This window comes from Lucilia sericata, unplaced genomic scaffold (assembly GCF_015586225.1).
Source record: "Lucilia sericata isolate MDLA Ls3-8-SP2 unplaced genomic scaffold, ASM1558622v1 Contig000190F_arrow, whole genome shotgun sequence".
Classification (NCBI taxonomy): domain Eukaryota; kingdom Metazoa; phylum Arthropoda; class Insecta; order Diptera; family Calliphoridae; genus Lucilia; species Lucilia sericata.
Genome location: NW_023994218.1, coordinates 354,630 through 379,608, shown reverse-complemented (window position 1 = coordinate 379,608; position 24,979 = coordinate 354,630). Strand labels below are relative to the sequence as shown.

General features: G+C 34.4%; 1 protein-coding gene across 5 annotated transcripts in view; it reads right to left on the bottom strand.

Annotated features, from left to right (window-relative positions):
* Nucleotides 1–24,979, bottom strand: part of LOC119601789 — a 137,285-nt gene that overhangs the window by 18,817 nt on the left and 93,489 nt on the right. For all 5 annotated transcript variants that reach the window (XM_037952928.1, XM_037952929.1, XM_037952931.1 and 2 more), the window contains exon 5: nucleotides 5,460–5,620. In XM_037952928.1, coding sequence (XP_037808856.1) covers nucleotides 5,460–5,620 — 161 coding nt within the window. The remainder of the gene's footprint in view (nucleotides 1–5,459; nucleotides 5,621–24,979) is intronic.

Here is a 24,979-nt window from a genome sequence, read left to right as displayed (position 1 = left end):
TCCTTAGAAGGCTATTGATCGTGGTAATCTATAGTAAAGGTGACAAAATGCCATCCTGTGGTATACCGCAAAATACCTTTTTCCTGATAGTTATATCGTTCATCCCGCAGCTAATCCATCCGTTCCTTAGCATATGGTTTATCCAGTTGCGGAGCACACGGTCAACATAAAACTGGTCTAGGGATTGGATATCAGTGTGCACGTTATTGAAGACGTCTTCGAAGTCAATGCATACCGCCAGCGTATATAGTGTGCTATCAAAGGAGGCACCTATGTAGTGGACAACTTCGTTTAAAGAGGTTTCCACCGATCGTCCCTTTACATAAGCATGCTGCTTAAATTTTAGGTCTTTGTCGGGTATACTGCTTTTAACTATACTATCGACTATCCGCTCCAAGGTTTTAAGTAGGAAGGACGTAAGACTTATAGGTAAGACTTAGGTGTCGAATAGCTAGGTTTCCCTGGTTTGGGTATAAATATTACCCTTGCATCCTGCCATTTAAGGGGGGTATATGTGAATTTCAAGCATGCAGTGAATATCTGAAACGAGTCCCGCCTCCATCTGTAAGAGAACCGGGAAAATGCAATCCGGTCCTGCGGCTTTATAGGGAGCGAAGCTCTTGATTGCCCCTTTAACCATATCAGATGTAATTACAATTTCCGTGTCAGCCTCCCCTTCCTTCAATATCGGTTCATCTATGTTATTCGATATACCGGGTGGGAAATGAGAGTCCATTAGGAGTTTCATTGTCTCCTCCATATCCTCCAGCCTCCTGCCTGTATCATCGACCATAGATTCCGGTTGGACATGAGTTTTGGATAATTTTTTTATCTCCGATACGTCATTTACGATGTCTACCTGTTCACAGAAAAGTTTCCAGGAGTCTCGTTTGGCTTTACGAACAATTTTGTTATATTCACCAAGTTTACTACGATACTCATCCCAGTATACTACGGTCTTTTTACGCCGTGTCCGGTTAAATAGTTTGCGAAGAGTATTACCAAGGTTCCGGATCTCCCCGGTTACCCAGGGTTTCTCCTGGGCAGATCTCTGCTCTCGCAGAGGGCAGCTGTCCTTAAACGATTCAACCAGGGCACTTGTAAACGTTTCCACTTTGGCATCTATATCCTCTTTATTTCGACATTTTAAAGTGTCCCGACATAAACGGTTCTTTAGTAAGGTCCCGAACATTGTCCAATTAGTTTTAGACTTATTCCGGAACTTTATCGGCTTTGGTGGCGGCCGTAGTATTTTGAATCTTATGTAGCGATGGTCAGAAAAGGAGTGCTCGTCCGAAACTCTCCAATCCTGAACTTCGTTTATAAGCTCTTCTGAACATGTAGTTATATCTAATACTTCTTTTCTGATTCTATTGTCGAAGGTAGCTTTATTACCTAAGTTCGATTTGATCAAGTCTTTAGTATTAAGGAAATCCATAAGGGCTTGTCCCCTGCGATTGGTGTTTGTAATACCCCAAGCTACATGGTGGGAGTTGTCATCACAACTTATTACAATTTTCTTATTTTTCCTTTGTGCCTCTTCGACCAGTTTCATCAGCTCCGACGTTGGTGGTAGTGTCGGAGAATCGAAAGGCAGGTAAACAGATGCAAGGTATATGTTGCCACGACCTTGCTTCAGCACCGTTGCATCCGATGTGGAAAATCCTGTTGAGAGGAGAAAACATAAGTTCTTGTGACTTATGTTTTCAGCGTAGAAGAGTTGGAAATTTACGTGATTTAATCCAGAAACCTTGTTGCGAATCGTCCAAGGTTCCTGGATTAAAGCTATATGTATCTAACCTGTGTTAATTTTAGCTATCAGAGCATTGGTAGCCGTCTCGCTCCGATGGAGGTTTATTTGGATAACATCAATCATTGTCATCCATTTAAACTGTCTTCCAGCGAGTTAGTGATCACATCCCCGCTCGTTGGATTTGACTCCTCCGGGTAACCTGAAGTGGCAATTGATACAGTGGGTACCATTCATGGCACTACGGTGTCCTTATCAGGCATAGCAAGAGCAGTCTTTTTAATCGACACTTTCCCAATTTTGGACAGCACTACTGTTCTGTCTTCTGGAGAGTGAGTGATTTCCTCCTCGCTTTTAGGATTTGACTCCTCAAAATTACCAGTACTTGCTAATGATCCTTTGGGTACCGTCTTAGGTGTTGTAGTGTCCTTAACTGGGCGGTTTTGACATCCCTTTCATTCGGCGCCTCCCCAATTTTGGAAAGGGCAGCTGCATCTTCTTTTGGTGAGATTCCAACCTCATCAACATCACGCCCATGCTGAACTGGCAGCTCGCGCTCTCTATTGTTGTTTGCCCTTTGAAGCGATTGCATGGTCCACTATCTTATTGTTTACCAGATCTTCTACCTTACTCTACAACAAAAGTTGTAATAACATCAAATGTCATACGGCGAACTTATGACCTTTGACTTTCACTATCTCATTAGGACCGCGACTTTTAGTTCTTTATTTATATTGTTTCGATGATGCTGTATACCAGTTTTTATATTACCGTCACAAATTCTTAATTTTTGGTCAATATGTCCGCTAATTTAGACAGATTACGTTTTAAAAGGCAAATATCGCTGATGTTGTGGATGTAATGCTATCATCCGCTGCATGGTGTTATAATTGGTCAAATATACCCCTTAAAGTCCCTAAACCCAAATTTCGAAAGAAATCTTAAAATCTGCACATAAAATTGGAAGAATATTTCAATATAAAAACTATTTCCAAAAAGTCCAATGTGGAGTTTTTTTGAATTGCGCTATAACGCGTTAAAAATTCGGTTATGTTTCAAAATATACATTAATTAAATTAGTTAATAAATCCGAAAAGATGCAACGCGATATTACAAAAAATACAGCTAATTTAACCTTTAACACCAACAAAAAATGTCGCACGCCTTTTGGGACTTCATCTAAACCAACGGTGACCAAACATGCCCTTGCCTTGGCATTGTGTTATTCTCACTTATACACACGCAATACGAATTTCTCAGCAACAAAACAAACTAAACCCGACATCGGCAGAGCGTAAAATTTTCTTGTCTCATTAACACCACTTCAGTTTTTTTTTTGCATTCTTTGCACTGAAAGAAAAGTTTGTAAAATTTTTTAGTGTTGTATGTAGTGTGTACTACTTTACAGTGTACTCTATATAAAATTACAAAAAACGTTACATTTATTATTTTGTATGAATATATGTTGAAAAAAACTGAAGCATTAACTATTATTATTGTGCATTGCCATCGGCAACGCATTTATTTGCAATTTAAGATATAAGGTGAACCGTAATATTTACTCCTTCTAGTTAAAACTAAATAAATAATGGAAGATTTTATGAAATTTAAAAAATAATAGATTGTTAAGTGTATAAAAATATCCTCCAAGATGTTTTGCACTCATATGGATTTTCTATATGTCATTTAAGTGAAAATGTTAACAGGACATTAACTAAAATCGGCTTATATTTCTGGAAATAACAGAGTAGCGTATATTACATATGTTTAGGAGTTTATGTCGATAATAAAACTTTTTTAAAATTTCCATTATTTATAACATTCACACAGAAAAAATAAAATTCGCCAAACAGGAACTTATCTTCATGTTTAACATCAGATATTTCTCTGTGTGTATCTCAATCAAAAAACTTAAAAATTAAGAGAATGACGTACGTACGTGTGAATGAGGGAAAACCAAAGAGCTCTTAAAGTGGCTCTTCGCCTAAGTCTGAACTAAACACAAAAGAAAAACAATTTAGTTTATTTGCTTTCCTTATGAAATTATACACAGAGAATATTTTCAAAAGGCGTTAAAAATAAATGTACATATGAATACTTTTAATAAATTTATTAGACAAATAATTATTTATAATAATCAGGGCAAGGATTTGTATGCAAATGTATGTCAGTAACTCAAAATAACTTTTAAGTAGTTTTCTTTTCGAACCAAAGAATTTGCATCAAAATGGCATTGATTTGTTGTTGCATTTTGCACATTTTGCTTTGAAATGCATATATTTTGCATATTTCTAACATTTTTATAGCATATTTTATAATTTTTCGAATATAAATTGTTTTTTTTTTGTATTACAAATTTTTAAAATTAAAAAAAAATCTATTTTTTGAGTTGGGTCACTTGACACGAGATCGTGATTCTGTTAAATTGATATTAGAGTACATAAAGCGGCGCCTCTGTCATCAAGAACCTATATATTTGTTGTCAAAAACTAAATATCTATTAAAATTTCTTAAATACGCGTATATTTTTCATTATTTATTGCATGAAAATCCTTGCCTTGAAATTATAAAATTTTACAGGGGAAGCAAACAACTATTTAAGTTGAAAAGTTTGTTTCTATCAACGCGATTTCTTGCTATTCAATAAACAAATTGTTTAATATTAAACCTATCATTTGTTATGGTAGTTGACAATGGCGTAAAGAAAAATGGATAAATTGGAATTTTTACCTTCCTTTTGTTTTTTGATATATAAAATCGCAAGTTTTGTTTTGAGGAGTCCAATTTTGTTTGTGAACATTTGATTTGATGCAATATATTAGAATCAACAATAAAATCGATTGATTGCCGTTTGCGTTTCAGGTGACGATATACAAATGTATAAAGCCTTTCACAGAAAATTAGTTTAAATATATCGGAACCAAAGTACAATTCAACAGAAATGCTTTATTACATTTTATACTCATATCTGAGGTAGTTTATCATACGGTCAACCACGGCAGAATATACTTTCATACTTTAATTTTTTGATTTTTTTTGGCATTTTAAAATTAATTTAGCATTTTTTCTAGCATTATTTTGGATGGGGTTTAGCCATCGAGACCTGGTCACACTGTCCATATTCAATAATCATTTAACCGGTTTTTCGCTAAAAGTATATAGCATGAGTAATTTTGCACTTTATTTTGTCCGATAGTGTACATACATACATACACACGCACATACATACATACATACATACATACATACATACATACATACATACATATATACATACATACATACATACATACATACATACATACATACATACATACATACATACATACATACATACATACATACATACATACATACATACATACATACATACATACATACATACATACATACATACATACATACATACATACATACATACATACATACATACATACATACATACATACATACATACATACATACATACATACATACATACATACATACATACATACATACATACATACATACATACATACATACATACATACATACATACATACATACATACATACATACATACATACATACATACATACATACATACATACATACATACATAAATCGTATTTTTCATTCTCGATTCTAATAGAGCCAATTGTTAGCTAACCACCAAAACGGTTTCAAATAAACGGAGTTTTATTTTATAAAAGCTAAAAAATCTTACCTTTTTTTCAAAATCCATTGGAGTGCTCTCATTTGCAAATGAATATTTGAGAAATGAACGATTTAAATCTTCAGCCAAATCTTTACGACAACGCGAAACAGCATTGTCTACATTAACGTCAGTCACTTTGGGTTTCGATGTTCCATTTAAAAATTCATTTTCTGAAATTGTTAAAAATTTTTGATATTAGATGGTGAAAAATATTGCAAATTACGGTTTAATCAAATTATTGGCTATATTCACATAAACAAAGATAAGGTAGGATAATAATAGTAACCTGTAATACCAACTCACACCAAGTAGCTTAGTGTAGCACTAATACTAGTGTTTTTCACTGTTCACCAAATGTCAGAAAAATTATACGGGAATTCCAGGGAATAATTTTCCTTAGTTTATGGGACATTTTTAAAATTTTTTTTAAATAAGTACATTAAGTAATAATATTAAAAAGTGCTAAAAACTAGGAAACAAATTACATACAATTAAAACACAGATTTTTTGGAATTGATCTTTAAAATTGGCGCAAACAGACAAAACCCATTGGTATACCTTACTATAGGTATACGGCCAATATTTCCATTCATTGCAAACATTAGCACACATTCATAATATTTTAGGCTTGTACATTAGAAATCGTGTCGATTTACATACTTTTTCATTTGATTTTTATTAATTATTTATTTGTATCTAACTACAAACATCTTAAAAAAATGTAAATAACGTATATATTAGAACAAATTCATATTTTCTTTTAGGAGGGAATTCCCCGGGAATTTTTAAAAATTAATCCCGTTTTCCCAGGAAATGAAAGGGTCCGGGAAAAGAAAAACACATATTTCAATGTTGCCTGAGCAAAATTGGAGATTTCTTGTATTTTATTCCTTTAGGGATGTGCCGTGCCCCTACAACACATACTATTCTACTATTTTACTGATTATTTAAATCAATTCATTTCGCATTCAATAATTAGATTTTAAATAAAATGTAAATATTTTCATATCATGGAGTGTTAGAAAAGTGAGCCTAAATAACGAAGAGGCAAAAAGAGGCAAACATTTTAATTTTGGTGTTATTGAGAAGATTTCAGAGTATCTTTGGAATATGGTCGCTTAGAAGCCATTAGTGGCCAAATTGTACTTTTTTACTTTTAAAAATTGCAAAAAATATAAATATCGATAAAAAAAAATAGCAGTTTAAAATGTCGTTAATAAATAACACCTTTTCATACATAACAATAACACCTTTTCATACATAACAATAGTATATTTGGTATCGAAAAAGAAAATTTTTAGAAATTTAAATGGTAGATTCGTACAAAAAATAATAAAAAAATTTGTAGAATAATATACATAAAAACATAAACTTTGCTATATCATCTAAAGGCCTATACAATAAAAATGGGATAACTAATGATAGCGTTATATAGACAAAAGTCTTATCTTTCTAGGCATATTAAATTTTTATCAAAAAAATCATTTCTAAATATTTACTTTATGCCAAGTTTACTTTATTACATTATTATTATATATCATTATATTACCGTACAGAACTCATTAAATGTAATACAATAATGGCATAAAATATTAATTTAAATTATGTAAGAACGTTGTTCAAAATTTTAGAGATAATAAATTGTTTAACAATTATGAGACTAATAACAAAAGTATAATCAAGCATAAAAGGTGTACATTTAATCATATTTAAAATCATGAATATTAGATAAGTTAATTCGAGAACAATTTAATAATTATCCGGAATAGCGAATGTAAAAAAGTGCCATTTTGAAATGAGACTGCGGTGTTTGAAGACAATTAATCTTTTGCCTCTGTTAGATCTTTAGACGAGGTTTTAGTAAGTTATTCAAGCTTGTTCCATAGAGTTTAGAAGAAAATTCTGAGATGTGATCAGAACGTTCCAATCCAAATACTATATTATTAAATGTAACATTTAGTTTTCTTGAACTCACAACGTCACAGCTAGCGAAAAGTTTACAACCATATAGCAAAATTGGTACACAGAGGGAAAAATAAATATACACGCCTGGTACCAAATCAACACCAAATTTTTCAATAACATCCTTTGTCAAGTATATACATACATATAACAACAACATGTAAACAATTCGTTGTCGCAATCTAAACTTTATTCACATTTGTTGTCTAAAAGTTAACAAACGTGGTAAGCTCAAAATGCGTTGTCAATAGAGAGCTTACCACGTTTGTTAATATTTAGACAACGGATGTGCATAAAGTTTAGATTGCGACAACGAATTGTTGCAATTTTGACAAAATTGCGTGGTCTACATTACAAGTTGTTGTTGTATGTATGTATATACTTGACAGTGGATGTTATTGAAACATTTTGTGTCAATTTGGTACCAGGCGTCTATATTTTTTTCCTCTGTGTATTATACGTTTTACCAAGCAAGATACGAATAATCAATGGGGTACAATGTTGAGAGTGTCACAGAGACCGGATCATGGAGAAGGTACGTACACAAATATAATTAATATGATCAGACCATGAAAGATTACTGTTGAATATATGAAATACCAAGATTCTTAGCACTGTTAACAATTTCAATAGGTTGATTATTTATTATTATATTAACATTAGATGATGCATAACTGGTGTGAACGGGTTTACCAATAACTAAACATTTTGATTTACAGTACTTTTCGCTTATAGTCACAACCCTTAATTGTACACAAATTGAGGACTATATCGCTTAAGTGATTAGAAATAAATTTTTTTGTATATGCCACAATGTGCTTACAAAGAAAATATTATATATTTTCATTATTTGTGAATATAAAAAAATTTTAAATTCATGTTTATTAAAGAAATATTTTCATAAACTCATTACATTAAAATATATTGTTAAATTCTTTAAAAAAAATCAATAATTTTAGTCAGTTTTAGCTTGAGAATGTTGGTTACAGTTGTATCTTCTATTTTTTCAAATAAAAAATTTCAATTATATATGCTCTAAGCAAAAATGTTGCAAAATATCTACTGTAGTAGTGATTCGTAGTAGTAGTGATCGATTGTAGTAGTAGTGATCGATTGAATTTAGTATTTATATGCTGAAATATACAATTGACAAGAATAACTTTCTTACAACATTCGAAAAGCATATGAAAAAGTCGTAGGAGTGAATATACAAGAACAACATACCATACAACATACATACATACATACATACATACAAAATCAGACATACAGACAACATACAGACAGACATACAGCCAGACAACAACAGACATACAGACAACGAAGACAGACAGACAGACAACACATACAGACATAAAGACAGACATACATACATACACAGACAGACAGACAGACGACAGAAGACAGACAAATACAGACATACATACACATACATACAATACAACTACATACATACATACATACATACATACATAACATACATACATACATACATACATCACATACATACAACATACATACATACATACATACATACATACATACATACATACATACATACATACATACATAGATACATACATACATATTATTTATATTAAAAAAAAACAACAAATCAAGTGGAATTTTACTCCTATAAATTTATTAATTAATGAAATATCTGATTTTCGGAAGTAGACTTTATATAGGAGCTATGACCAATTAAGGCCATCTCCGGAAAAACTTCGTACATATTATTTATATTAAAAAAAAGCAACAAATCAAGTGGAATTTTACTCCTATAAATTTATTAATTAATGAAATATCTGCGTTTAAGTGATTTTCGGAAGTGGACTTTATATATTAGCTATGACCAATTAAGGCCATCTCCGGAAAAACTTCGTAGAGTGATTCATATTTAGACAAAATATTTGTGTCGAATTTTATCACGATAGCTTCATTTGATAATGAAATATGTGCGTTAAAGTGATTTTTTGAAGTGGACTTTATATGGCAGCTATTACCAAATATGGACCGATCCGGAAAAAATTTGGTGGAATGATCTATATGCACCTTATATGGGAGCTATGACCTTATATGGGAGCTATAACCAGTTACGGACCTATCCGGAGAAAATTTATAGAGAAAATATATTTGTGTCAATGCTTTGAGCATTTACAAAAAATAACACGTTATTATCAAATTTGAACATATAAATTGTTTTATAAATTGTCAAGAAACTGGAATATTATATGCCTAAAATCTAATTGACTATTTAAGAATTATAAACATTATTAGCATAAGAAATCAGAATAAAATATTAAAAAAATAAAATAGAAAAGTTGGTCAGAAATGTATTTTCAATCAATTAAAAAAATAATTTAATCAATTAAAATTTAATCAAATTTGTAAACTTAGGTTTTAAACAACGAGATAATTAAAGGGTGATGGCAATGATCAAACAAATTTACACACACAGGAATTTTTTTGATTGTGTTAGTGGTTTGATGAAAATCAAAACACTTTTAATTTTCAACTGAAATTGAAGCAGAAGAAGCATACATTGAAGAAGAAGAAGAAGCATAAATTCATTATACCCTACACCACTTTAGTGGGGAGGGTATATTGGATTTGTGCTGATGTTTGTAACATACAAAAATATTCGTCCTAGACCTTAAAGTATACCAATCGGCTTAGAATCGTTTTCTGAGTCGATTAAGCTATGTCCGTCCGTCCGTCCGTCCGTCTGGCAGGCTGGCTGGCTGTCCATGTAAATCTTGTGCGCAAGGTACAGGTCGCAATTTTCAAGATAATTGGATGAAATTTGGCACGCACGTTTTATTTGACCCAAGGACGAAGCCTATTGAAAATGGTTGAAATCGGTCCATTATTTCACCTAGCCCCCATAGAACAGAACCCCCCGAAAAGGGCTTTTGAGCTCATAATTTTGTTAAATTTACAGATATATCGATGCGGCACAACTAAGTTTTATAGAAGTCTGGATGACCCTGCCAAATTTCATAAAGATCGGGCCCCATTTGACCCTAGCTCCCATACAAAGTTCCCTTCAGAAAATTACTTGAATGTCCCAAATTAACTTATAAACACAAATATCGCGATGAAATTTAGCACAATAAAATATTATGTAAATATAAATATATTCACAAAATTTTATCGGGCTTGGTCCATATTTGCCCCTAGCCCCCATATAAAGCCTCTTTCAGAAAATTAGATTTTCATCCATAAATTGCTTAAATGTATCGGAACAAGGGAATATTGAAGATAAATGCTTTATTATGAAAAATAAATCACATTTAATATTCATAACTGGTGTAGGGTATCATATGGTCGGCCACGCCCGACTATACTTTCTTACTTGTTTTTATTTAGTTTTTGGTGAGACAACATTACATTTTATGCCGCAAGGTAAATGAAATATGGATAAAAAAAATCATAATCGAATTTATTTAAAGGCTCTGTACCAAATTTTACTTGAAATATGCCAAGAAAAATGTCCAGTTTTTTAATAAAACATTTTTTAATTAATAAGAAAATAATTTAAAAAAATGAATAATTGTTTTTTACAGTAGAAATTACATTTATAATAATGGTAAAAATTGTATGTGTAACAGTATAGACACATAACGCATAAAATTTTTTCATAAATTTTTTTATCACCATGCGATAAAAAAATTTTGTTGCCGTCGCAAAATCTAAATAAAAATGAAATTTATGCTTCTTCTTCCTCAATGATTGCTGGAATAAATAGCTAACACATAAACAAGTTTTGACCAAATTTTGACGTGTTGCCATCACCCTTAGGTTAGGTTAGGTTGATAGGAGGATGTATACTACATCAAATCCGAAGAAATACACCTAGGCCACTATCGGGCCTGTTGTGCGCTCCAATTCAAGAAAGAAAAAAAAAAAAAAAAAAAATTGTTCACTGACTGTATTATTTTTCCATGTTCAGAAACTCAGTTTCCTGGACGTAATTCCTAAGAATCTTCCAATCGGTGTTGGTTAAGAATGTTATTTCCGGAATAACATCACTTCCAAGATACTTGGATCTAACTTCGACGAATGCCTGGCAGTGGCAAAGAAAGTGCTCCAGGGTTTCACTGTCCTCCCCACATGCTCTACATTCGTCTGAATCCGCACGTCCAATTTTGTATAGGTGTGCTCGTAATTCTGTGTGTCCACTCAGAATACGAACCATCATACTAACCTCAGACTTGCTCATTTTGAGAAGATTTCTCGTCTTGCTCTCATCAGGGTCACCCCATAGAATCTTTGTGGTTCTACCCACCGTTTCATTATTCCAAGAGGCCTTATGGGATTCTCTCATCCATATTTTTAATTCAGCTTTTGTTGCGTCGAATGGTTTTGCGTTTGTCAGGTTAACTACATCGAGCTCCCTTCCCTTTAAAGCTATTACATTCGCCCTTTCGTTGCCGACTACTCCCGAGTGGCCTGGTACCCATATGATGTGAACCTTACCTCTGGGAGAGTATTCAGTTAAAGCTTTCTTACAATCCAATACGGTCTTAGATTTAATTCTATCACCTGATATCGCACAAATTGCCTTCTGGCTGTCGGTAAATATATTAAGCCCTGTGGGCGCCATATTTATTCTAATCCAATTTACACATTCCGTTATTGCTCGTACTTCTGCCTGGAAGCTTGTGTTATGATTAGTTAAACGGTGGTATATTTCTGTTTCTGGGTCTTCAATATAGAACCCCAGGCCCACTTTGTCCCCTAATTTAGAGCCATCCGTGTATCAACGGATTCCTACTGGTATTTGCTCTAATGTTCCGCTTGACCAAGACATTCTATCTGGGATTAGCGTTTCAAAGTTTCCGACATATTCAGTGTCTGGTATGCGATCGGGCACGTCCGATGAATGTGTATAACCTTCCAATGTGTCCAGTATACATTGATGACGTGTCCTATAACCGTTTTTGGCCAGTTCGCCTAAAGTAAAGAGCCGTTCGGCTGTAAGCGCCGCCTCATATCTTATATATGTTTCAATGGGTGGAATATCTAGCAACGTTTCCAGAGCCTTGGTTGAAGTAGTACGCATGGCACCACTTATACTCAAGCAGCATGTACGCTGAACTCCCTGTAGTAGTTTGATATTACACTTTTTGTCCAAAGCAGTCCACCAGATTATTGAAGCATAAGCTAGAATTGGTCTAATTACACTTTTATAAAGCCAATTTGTCATAGTAGGACTAAGACCCCATTTCATGCCTATGGTTCTTCTACATATCGCCCAGCACAGATGTGCCTTGTTGATCCTATCCTCTATGTGGTGCCTCCATTTTAATTTCCGGTCAAGTATTACACCTAAGTACTTAACTTTGTCTGTCACCGGTATCTTCTTGCCCAGGAAGCAAGGTTCAGTATATGTAGAAATTTTTGTCTTTCTTGTGAAAAGACAGATTTCCGTCTTCGCCGGGTTAACATTGAGGCCTCTCGGTTGAGCCCAGCTCAAGGCCGTATTCAGAGCTTCCTCAGCTCTTCTACACAAGTAATTTGGATCCTTTCCCTTTAAAAGTATTACGACATCGTCTGCATAGCAGACAGGTCTAAGTCCTTTCTCGGTTAGGGTCCTTAGGAGGCTATTAATAGTGGTAACCCAGAGTAAAGGTGACAAGATGCCACCCTGTGGTATACCGCGAAATACCTTTTTCCTGGTAGTTATATCGTACATCTCGCAGCTTATCCATCTGTTCCTTAGCATGTAATTGATCCAGTTACGGAGCACCCGGTCAACATAAAACTGGTCTAGGGATTGGATAAGGGTATCAGTGTGCACGTTATTGAAAGCGCCTTCGATGTCAATGCATACCGCCAATGTATACAGTTTGCTATCGAAAGATTCACCTATGTAGTGGACAACTTCATTTAAAGCGGTTTCCACCGATCGTCCCTTTACATAAGCATGCTGCTTATATTTAAGGTCTTTGTATGGTATGCTGCTTTTAACCATCCAAGGTTTTAAGTAGGAAGGACGTAAGACTTATCGGTCGATAGGACTTAGGTGTCGCATAGCTAGGTTTCCCTGGTTTGGGTATAAATATTACCCTTGCATCTTGCCATTTAACTGGGGTATATGCCAATTTTAAGCATACAGTGAATATCTGTGACAGATGTACGGAAACCAGTCCCGCCTCCATCTGCAAAAGTGCCGGGAAAATTCCATCCGGCCCTGCAGCTTTATAGGGAGGGCACCAGGGCACTTGTGAACGTTTCCACTTTGGCATCTATATCCTCTTTATTTCGACATTGAAAAGTGTCCTGACCTAAACGGTTCTTTAGTAAGGTCCCGAACATTGTCCAATTAGTTTTAGACTTATTCCGAAACTTTATCGGCTTTGGTGGTGGCCTTAGTATTTTGAATCTTATGTACCGATGATCAGAAAAGGAGTGCTCGTCCGAAACTCTCCAATCCTGAATTTCGTTTATAAGCTCTTCTGAACATATAGTTATATCTAATACTTCTTCTCTGATTCTATTGACGAAGGTAGCTTTTTTACCTAAGTTCAATGTTATCAAGTCTTTAGTATTAAGGAAATCCATGAGGGCTTGTCCCCTGCGATTGGTGTTTGTACTACCCCAAGCTACATGGTGCGAGTTGGCATCACAACCTATTACAATTTTCTTATTTTTTTTTGTGTCTCTTCAACCAGTTTCATCAGATCCGACGTTGGTGGTAGTGTCGGAGAATCGAAAGGCAGGTAAATAGATGCAAGGAATATGTTGCCACGACCTTGCTGGTTTTGACAGCCTTTTCAATCGGCGCCTTCCCAATTTTGGAAAGGGCAACTACACTTTCTTCTGGCGAGTTAATGGTAAATTCCTCGATTTTAGGATTTGACTCCTCAACGTTATCAGTAGTGGATACTGATGCTGTGGTCTTAGGTTTTTTAGTGTCCTTTTCGAGGCTAGTTGTAACAGCCCTTACAATCGGCACCTTCCCAATTTTGAATATGACAGATTTAGAGGCGAAGTAAGCCCTACCTTTATTCTTGGCAAGACTAGTCATAGATTTCTGGTCGATACCTATTACAAATAAAGTTCCCTCAGGTTCTTCTTTCCTGTAAAAGACATCCCATTTTTCCACGGCCAGCTCAGCATTCTGACCTCCAAGAATTTCCAGTATACGTTCATTAGCCAGTTTACTGCCCCATCCTTTTATGTAGACAGTGGACTTTATTAGCACCGGAAGCTCGCTCTTCTTTGCCAGTCCCAGCCTAGCGCCGTCCCAGGGAGGAGGGATACTTTCCACCAAGTTCTTTAGGGTGCTAACACATTGGTGAGATGCCAACCTCATCAACATCACGCCCATGCTGAACTCGCAGCTCTCGCTCTCTATTGGTTGTTTGCCCTTTGAAGCGATTGCATGGTCCACAATCTTATTGTTGACCAGGTCTTCTATTTTACTCTGTTGGTCTATTGGAATTTTGCCTGTCGGATTACCGGCATCGTAAACTGCATAGCAGAGATCGTCCCGGTGCCTACTTCTGGCAACTTTGGCGTAAGATGGCGGCTCTTTTCCTTTACCTCCGTCTAGCTTCTCCTTCCTCGTTTTTCGGGGCTTCTTTTGAGATTCCCTTACCTTCGAGGTTGATTTCGGCGACGTGTTCGTCTTCGGAATATCTGGCTTGGCGTTGTCACCCTTACTCGCAGGATTCTCACTTGAGATTCCTTTGAGTGAAGTATGGCTTGGCTTCGACTGTGTATTTGAAGACGGGGAGCTCTTTTTCTTCTTAGGTTTATTCTCAGTTGTCAACTCCTCGGGAGACCTGATCCTTTTTGCCGCAGATCTTGTGAGAGAGTCCGATTTTTCCTTTGGAGTGTCGTGGGATTGACTAACTATGATTTCCTGAAGCATCTTTTTCAACTTCCTCCTCTGTGCTCCAGAAAGTCTTTTCTTAGTAATAGGTAGTTTAGCTATGCTATCACTCACCTCTTTCACCATTTGATCTACTTCATCCTTTTTGGGATTTGCTATAATGGTATTATTATTATTATCATCTGAGGATTCAGAGTCGGAACCCTCACCTATATTTAAAGGCTGAGGTAGCTTAGAGCTCTCTCCGAGTACATCCTTCTCTTTCACCCCTATATTTTTGCCAGCGGCATGCTGTACACTTGACGCATTGTCCGCCACGGAGGCCAAGGTACCCACCTCCGTAGTAGTATTTTGCTCACGATTGCAGGATGACGACGACACGTGACTCGCGAGTAGATCAACACTTGCCGCCGGTACTGGGTTATTTAGGCCCTGCACCGTAACTTTTATCTTTTTATTTTTATTTTCCATATTTGTTTTTTCCAGTTTTTTTGGTCCGCGGGGAATATAATATTCCCAGGTGGTGGACAATCTGCCCTCCCTCAGCTTAAGTGAAATTAAAGCTGGGAGAGGACAGATGGTCCATCACCACCCCCTATCCGCCACCCGGGGACGCTCTCGGTAGGAAAAAACTGGAAAACTCCCCCGAGTGCCATCACCCTTAAGACAAATATAAAATTGTTTAAATTAAAATTAAAGAAAGAGGAAAACATGTTAATTGAAAATAAACTACCGATAATTTTTTCTATGTAGGATTAGTCGAAAAGTCAATAAAATCGTATAGATTATTAAATTCAACACACATTCTTCGCATCGGGTCAAAGTTGGCATAGTTTGTACGGAAATATTGGATTTTTAGAGGAATATAATTTCTTGTTGGACTTTGTTGGAATTATGGATTCGATTTTTCGAAGTAGGAGTTCCGAATTTGTTCAACCATTCAATAAATTAACAATGAATGAAATGTTCCAGCATATTCTTCTACTTTTTTGAGTAGGGAGTTTAATAAGTGCCAGTCGACGAAGATTAATATTGGGATTCCAAGATAGATTGCGGAGACAAAATAAAATAAATCAATACCAAACTGCTGAGGATAATAGCAAATATTTCTGGCGAATTTGGTTGATTCCCTTATCTTAGTTTTAACGTGAGCGTGTTCTACACAGACAGACGGACAGATAGCTAAATCGCCACAGAATTTGATAAGGACCCAGAATATATATATATGTGGTGTCTTTTTTGGCTTTGCCTTTGTTTTTAATGAAACACAAACACCGATAGTTTTTATTTTGAATTCATTTATTATTAATTCAGTTCACTTATAGGTATTAAGTTATAATTATGTTTAGTTTAGGTATTTAGTTTTAATTTTACACAGCGACTGTTCACTACTTTACATCTAGCATCTTTTGCTTCTACTTTTATTCTCTCTTGTCTTTCTATTAATTAATCTCTGTCAGTCTTTTCCAAAATGTTTTATTGACATTCCTTTTCGTTTGTAAAATGTCAAAGTGTATAGGGTTACCGTATCGTCAGTCAATGTCATAATTGCAATGTAGGGTTAGCGTAAGATCAGTTAATGTCCTAATCCCACAACCGGCCGTCCTGAACCTACATTCGCCCTCGAATGTCCCTCCCATGGCTTCATAAATTCAACTACTGTCGTCGTCTCTGTCGGTCCCTCAAAGCTTCCTACTTCATGAACTTCGTAACGACCGTGGTTCAACTTCCTTGCGATTTTGTATGGTCCTAGATACTTGGGTTTTAATTTCATACCCGTACCGAATTGAGTTCGCTTAATGGCTACCAATTGGTTGACATCGTATACAGTTTCGGAGATTCTTTTACGATTGTATTCTCTACGGTTTTCTTGTTGTATCTTGAGGATGTTTTCTTTAGCTTCTTCTCTGATATTGTCTCGATTGTTGTCCAGCTCTTCAATATTTAAGCTGTTAAGTAACTCGCGAATTTCTGAGGTATCATTTCTCTTCATGTCTAATCCAGTTAACAGCTTGAATGGTGCGAATTTGATGCTTCTAGGTGGCGTGCTATTTAAAACTTGTTGAACTTGACCAACGTGTTTGTACCAGTTTTCTGGCTTTTCTTGACACAATTTTGTCAACATGGTAACTACTATGTTATTTAATCTTTCGACCTGGCCATTTCCTCTCGGTACTCCTGTGGCGATTAAAAGGTGTTGTATGTCCTGTGATGTACAATATTCATTAAATTGGTTGGAAGTAAAAGCAGTACCTCTATCCGTTATTATTCTTCTAGGGTTGCAAAATGTTATTGCCTGTTTTGATAGGCGGTCTATAACCTCATTTGTGCCTGTGCTCTTAGTGGGATACAGCCAAACAAATTTGGAAATGGCGTCGACAACGACTAATATATAGTTGTATTGCTTACGAGTGGATTCCATAGGTCCTACGTGGTCGAGGTGATACGTCAATAGCGGCTTATCGGCCTTGTCAATTGGACTAAGAAATCCTTCCTTGCGTCCTCTTTTTGCTTCGGATACTAGACATTCGACACAACTTTTCACAACGCGATCAACTTTGCTCGTCAAATTCGGAATATAATATGTTTTTTGCAATAGCTCTTGCGTCTTTCGACTAGCAAAGTGTCCTAGTGGATTATCTCTTGTTCCATTGAACTCGGTACTACTAATAATTCGTTATTAGGATCTTTGTGTAGTATATCGTATTTCATGAAATAATCCTCGCATGGACCGGTTTCTAGTATTTTCCGAATTGCTTTAATCCATTCATCTTGTAGTTGCGCCTGTTTTAGTCGATGACCCAACGAATCCTCTATCATCAAACATGTCAAACGACTTAAAGCGTCTACGTGCTTCATTTTCGATCCTGATCTATGCTCTATCTTGTAATCGAATTCTTGTAGAAAAAGAGCCCATCTCGATACTCGTGGTGGTACATCCTGTTTACGCATTGTTAGTGCAAAAGCGTTGCAGTCAGTAATGATTTTTATCGGTATTCCCAGCACGAAAATTCTCCATTTTTTAAGAGCTTCAATAACAGCTAAAACTTCCAGCTCGTATGAGTGGTACTTTTGTTCCGTCGGAGTAGTCTTTCGGCTCATGTATTCCACGGGATGGAATTGCGAGTCCTCATCTTTTTGCAATAAAACTGCACCGTAACCGTGTATACTGGCATCCGTATGAATTTCTGTTGTGGATTTGGGGTCAAAAATTTTTAAAACTGGAGGGTTTATCATCGAATTTCTCAATTGTTCAAACGCTAAAATTTCTTCGTCTCCCATTTTAAATTTTGTGTCTTTTTGCAACAAGTTTGACAACGGTCTCGCTATTGATGCGTAGTCTGGAATAAATCGTCGCAAATAAGAAGTATGACCCAAAAATCTTTGTAAGGCTTTCACATTCGTCGGTAAAGGGTAATTTATTACAGCTCGGGTTTTCTCAATCGACGGTGAAACTGTCGAGTTTTCGAAAATATAGCCCAAGAAATTGATGTTTCTTTTCAAAAATTGGCATTTTGACCACTTAATATTTAATCCGTTTTCTTGTGCTACTTTTAAAACTTTTTTCAACTTTGCTGCGCCTTCATCTTCGTCTTCCGATGGTATGACAATGTCATCCATGTAAACGACTATTGTGCCGTCATTCATCAAGTCGCGAAAGACAGAAGCAATATATCTACAGAATACCGCTGGGGAGTTCGATATACCGAATGGTACGAATTTAAATTCATATTGACCCTTACTCGTCACAAAAGCAGTGTATTTCTGAGAATTTTCCTCAATAGGAACGTGAAAAAATCCGTTGCGTAAATCTAAAGTTGTAAATACTTTAGCACCCTTTAACCTTTGTATAACGTCGTCAATAAGCGCCATGGGGAAATTATCTCGGATTATTTTCTCGTTGAGTTTTCGATAGTCACATCATAAACGTTTTGTTCCTCAACAATTGGATTGATTTCCATCGTATTTCGGTTCTCACATTTTGAGCTACAACCAGCAATATTATCCTCAACAATTGGTTTGATTTCCATCGTATTTCGGTTCTCACATTTTGAGCTACTGCCAGTAACATTATCCACATCTCTACATAATGACCACTCTGAAATCTTGTTCCGAAATTTGGCTCCCTTAGCATCAACAATCAAGTCAACCTGGGATAAGACATCGTTTCCTATAACTGCGGAGTACAAAATGTCACTCTCTTTAGCCACGTGAAATTCTATCTCTATATCCACAGCATCTAATTTTGTACGCGCTTTGAAACTTCCTAAAGTTTTAATAGTCTTGCCACCTATGCCAGTTAAAATTTTAAATTTAGATTTCAATTCTACATCGCTCAAAATCATAAGGGTGTCATACCGAAGGACGCTTATATCACTACCCGTATCGACTATTGCGGATATTTTCTTTCCAAAAAGCTCGATGTCAGTAAAAATTCTTCTCGATGCCGAGGCAATATCATCAGCTAACGTATGAATGTTGTTGTTTTCACTTCTCTTCTTCTTGTTTTTGTCGTCAAATTTCTCGTTCTTGTCGTTTGCTGTGCAATTGAATGATTTGTGCCAAAGCCTTTGCACTTGAAGCATTTTATTTCAGTCTTATTGCATTCACTAGCTAAATGCCCTTTTTCGCCACATTTAAAACAACTCAAAAAAATATGCTCAGTGGCTATATATTTTTTGTTTTCCTATACCCTTTGTCCTCTATATTATTTTATTTTCATACCCTCTGCTGCTTCTCCAAAAATTCTGCCGCTGCTTCTCACCAACCACCTGCTTCAAAAGTTAATCACAACGAGTAGCTGGTACTTCTCTCTGCGTCACCATCTAGCTTGCCTGTGTAGTTAGTTCTGCTTCAATACGCAGTCTCTGCTTCATCGGAACAGAGCGATATTCATCCAGCAACACTCAAACAACTTTTAATGCAGTTTCTGTCTCCTTTTTTTTGAATTCGATGTTTTTTTCTAGAGTCTCCAATTGTTGTTGTTAAATATTTTTTACACACTTTTTAACGGTTGTTTTTTCCACACATTTTTTTTTTCATGTAGACAGTCAAATATTTTAAATTTTTGTCTACTTTATTTATAACTGTTTTTTTTCGTTTCAGCAAAATATACAATTTTTATTTTAAAGGAAAGTTATACACTCTATTCGAAGGCAATATTAGAGTGCTTATTTGATTTTTTCTTCATTTAACTACACAGTTTCACAGGTTTAAATTGTTTTTTTTTTTTTTTCTTTGGGTTGAGCCCCCAAGTTGTGGTGTCTTTTTTGGCTTTGCCTTTGTTTTTAATGAAACACAAACACCGATAGTTTTTATTTTGAATTCATTTATTATTAATTCAGTTCACTTATAGGTATTAAGTTATAATTAAGTTTAGTTTAGGTATTTAGTTTTAATTTTACACAGCGACTGTTCACTACTTTACATCTAGCATCTTTTGCTTCTACTTTTATTCTCTCTTGTCTGTCTGTTAATTAATCTCTGTCAGTCTTTTCCAAAATGTTTTATTGACATTCCTTTTCGTTTGTAAAATGTCAAAGTGTATAGGGTTACCGTATCGTCAGTCAATGTCATAATTGCAATGTAGGGTTAGCGTAAGATCAGTTAATGTCCTAATCCAACATATATATACTCTTTTGGGTCTCAGATTAATATTTCTTGGTGTTACACACGGAATGACAAAGTTATATATACCTTCTATCACCACTGATGGTGGTGGAGGGTATAAAAAGAGTGTAGGCACTTTTCGCTCCAAAAAATGGCATAAATCTTCCATAGGTACTTGAATTTTTAATGTGAAAATCGTTTATTTTTGGATCCATAAATGCTATTGCCCTGAAACTTTTGGTATGTTTTTGATAATTTAGTGGTCTAACTAACTCAAATTTAAATCCATTCGGTTCAAAATTTCGTTCTATATTTGAAAAGAGTGGGCTAAGGTAAGACCAAATTTTTAAATGGCACATGTTTAAATATTTTACATGTCGAAGGTACTTTGAGCCCCCATAGTGCCGCCCCTGGAGCATTTGTGGGATCCATTTTCATAACTAACATAACCCGGACCAATTTTGTTAAAAATCGGTCCACAATTGTATATACCACCCATACAAAAAATAAATAAAATATTTCAAACAATAAGGATTTGAACCTACAGCCTCTCAGGTCATAGATCGACGTCATACCCACCACTAACTAGTCGTTTTATCATTTGCAAGCTAATGATCTTCCCATAGAAATTTTCATTCTGGTTTGTGTAAAAGACAGTTGCTTACTCCAGATAAGCAAGCCGTATCAGCGCGGCTGTCGGCTAGCCGCTAAGCGAATTTTTTTTTAAGTCGCGCCGGCTCCGAATTAACCGGCTTAGAATTCAGCCAATGTTGTCGACTAAGACGTTTTTATGAAATTAGTTGGAGTGAAACATATTATTTTTATAATAAAAAATTTGTAAAAATGTAATATATATTTTAGACCTTATTCATAAACAAATATTTAATTTATAAAAGGTTTATAAATTAAATTTTTTTATGGAAATTTTGTTTTATAAACTTTTTATAAAATAAATTACAGTTGAGTTACCATCTGTTTGTAATATTGAGCAAATTAAGGTAATTGTTGTTGAGCTACAAACCTATTCATCATATACATACGTATATAGTAATTTTTGGTATTCAGTACTTAGTACCCACTATTAAATTTAATTTTTTTCAAAAAAAACGTTCATGTTATAGAATTGTGGTATTTTTAAAAAGTTTTGGGAAAAAAATTAAACAAAATTAACCGAACAATTCCAAAATTCAAATCAAGTTTTTAAAAATTGATTAAGCCGTATACTTTGTGCGTTACAAAAATCTGCACAAATGCATAATACTCTCCCCATTATGGTGGTGTAGGGTATAATAAAAAGGAGTAGGAACGTGCAGTCGGACATGACTACCCTTTATACATTAGAGTGCTCCAAAAAAACGAAGTTGCAAATTTTCCCCGTCCCCCTCTAGAATTGTTCTTTAGAATTCAAAATGCCTAGGAGATCTCATGGGGATTAATGGACAATAGATAAGGATATCAAACGGTAAAAGAATTAGATAAATCGGCGGATTTCCGGAAAATCGCATTTTTTTGTATTATTTTAGAGAATACGTAGTAATTCATATTAAGCAAATATAACTGGAATTTATGGCATATAGTCCGACAATTAAAATACTGTGAAAAAAGGTAAATTAAACCTTTGAGACACTTGGGAACAGTTTAACATCAATGTTCAAAAATTCGAAAAAACACTATCTATTTGAATAATGCTCTATATAATTAGAGGAATAACAAAAATAAAACAAAAAATTTTATATTAAGTATAAAAACTTAAGTTCACCTCAAGTTGACTCCATAGTCAAAAATATAGTACATTAAGAATTCCCAAATATTGCAAAATTTGACTTTTGAACTCCACAGTTTATGGGTTAGGAATGTTTGATTTTAATAAAACTTGGAATACACATTTTATATTATCTGGACTATAATATTCTGAAAATACTTTATATAAAATGTAGATTAGTAAAGAATTACTACGTATTCTCTTTAATATTACAAAAAATTCAATTTTCCCGAAATCCGCCGAGTTCAAATCGCAGGTGCTGCTAACTATAAGAATTTTGATCTAATTCTTTACTGTTTAATATCCTTATCTATTGTCATTAAATCCCCATAGGATCTCCTAAAAATTTTGAAATTTGTTTAACAACGTTACAAAGGATATTGTACTCGAACAATTTTTGCAGGGTATATGGCGACTAGGGTCAAATATGGAACAGTCCTGATACAATTTGTGGGATATTCATATAAAACTTTTTTTTAATTAAACTTTGTATAAAACTAGAGTCAAGCGAGGTCGAGATGCTATGATAATGGTTTAGGCTTATATACATTTTATATCTGCAGATTTTTAAAGGGATAGTTTTATAATTAACAGAATTATGAGCTAAAAAGCGATATTTGCGGGTACGTTTGTATAGCGGCTAGATATAATAATGGACCGATTTCAAAAATTAACAACCTTGGTCTTTGGTGTAACAAAAGCTCATACTCCAAATTTTGTTGAATTATCTTCAAAAATGCAAAAGTTATAAGGGTTTTATTTTTCAGTCGTGGTTAACCTTTTCATTGTATTGCATACTTATATACAGTTTTCGTGCGAATTCCTTAAAATGTTTACAAAACATATAGAAACGAAATTTTTGTAGTTCTTAAAAGAAAATAAATTTTAAAGTTCTTTAATTATAACAAGTGCAAAATAAATGAAAAAGTGCCAAAAATGTACTTTTAATGCTAAAATTATCTAGCAAAAGACGAAAAAGTGCTAAAAAGCATCTAATGCAGCCGACGAAAAGTGCTAGAATTACACATTAAATGCCGTTATGGCAACACTGAGTAGCATGATATTTGTCCAAGGCGAATTCACATAAGGTGGTGACAGTTCGGCAACAACAAAATTTTCCCTGTAATTTGCATTTGTTTGTTAACCCGTGTCTATATTAGACAAATATTTATCACGGCACTTGACAAAACGTCGGCAGAAAAATTGTAAGTTTTTTGTGTATGGTAATACATAGGGGTAACAAAACGCTGATTTTATCACGACAACTCACAGATAATTTTATTGAGATAATGCTATATTTTATAAAAACAATTAAAATTAAATACAAATTTTATAAATAAACACTAATTTCACTAAAACTAATGTTAAAAATCAATTTTAATTGCACAAAAACAAAATTCTAAACAAATCTTACAATAAAATGACGTTTGTTATCATGACAACTTTGTCTAAACAATTGTTTAGACAACACTGTCATAACGGCGTTATAACGCTAATAAATGCCGTCTGTACCTGCTAATTTTTTATTATGATAACAATTTGACGTTTAGCATAATAAATATTTGTCTAATATAGACACGGGTTACGCACTGATGTCAAAAAGAATAATTGCGGCGAATTCATTTAATGAAAATATTTTGTGAAATTTTTATATTTTATAAAAAATATGTACACATAAAAATATAAAATTTGTGAAGAGTGGAATTAAGTTTGTTCCAAATGAAAACTTAAGTATGTGCCCAAAATTATGTAAAATTAATACTTTTGTGAAAAAAAAAACATAAAAATTTTAAAATTTATGGAAAAATTATATACCGAATGAAAGAGTCTTTGTTGTAAATGGAAAATTCTACTCCGGCGGAGTAATTTTTAAGATTTACACATTGTAGTCAGCAGCCGCCGGACGGGTAAATACCTCTATGGGTTTTGTTATAAAAAGCGTTCCGGAACAGAATTTTGTTAGTTAATCACATTATATTTTTTAGATCTCAAAATTTGGCCATAACATAGAAGACAGCTGCCGCCGGTCGGATAAATACCTCATGTGGGTTTTTTATATCAAGTGTTCCGGAACAGAATTTTTTTAGTTAATCGCTTTATCTACAAAGTGTAAACATAAAGCAAAATTGTTTAATTTGTTAACATTTAATAGAAAAAATATTATTGTTATATTAAGTTGGTACATGCGTACCAATTATTCATTATTTATATAAGAAAAATATTTGTTTACAAAATGTTTGTTATTTTAAGATTTTTTATATACATTTTTCAAAATACTAACGAAGTTTTTCTCTATTTTAACGGAAATTTTTAAAAATAAAAATGTAAACAATAACAAACACTGTCATCAGT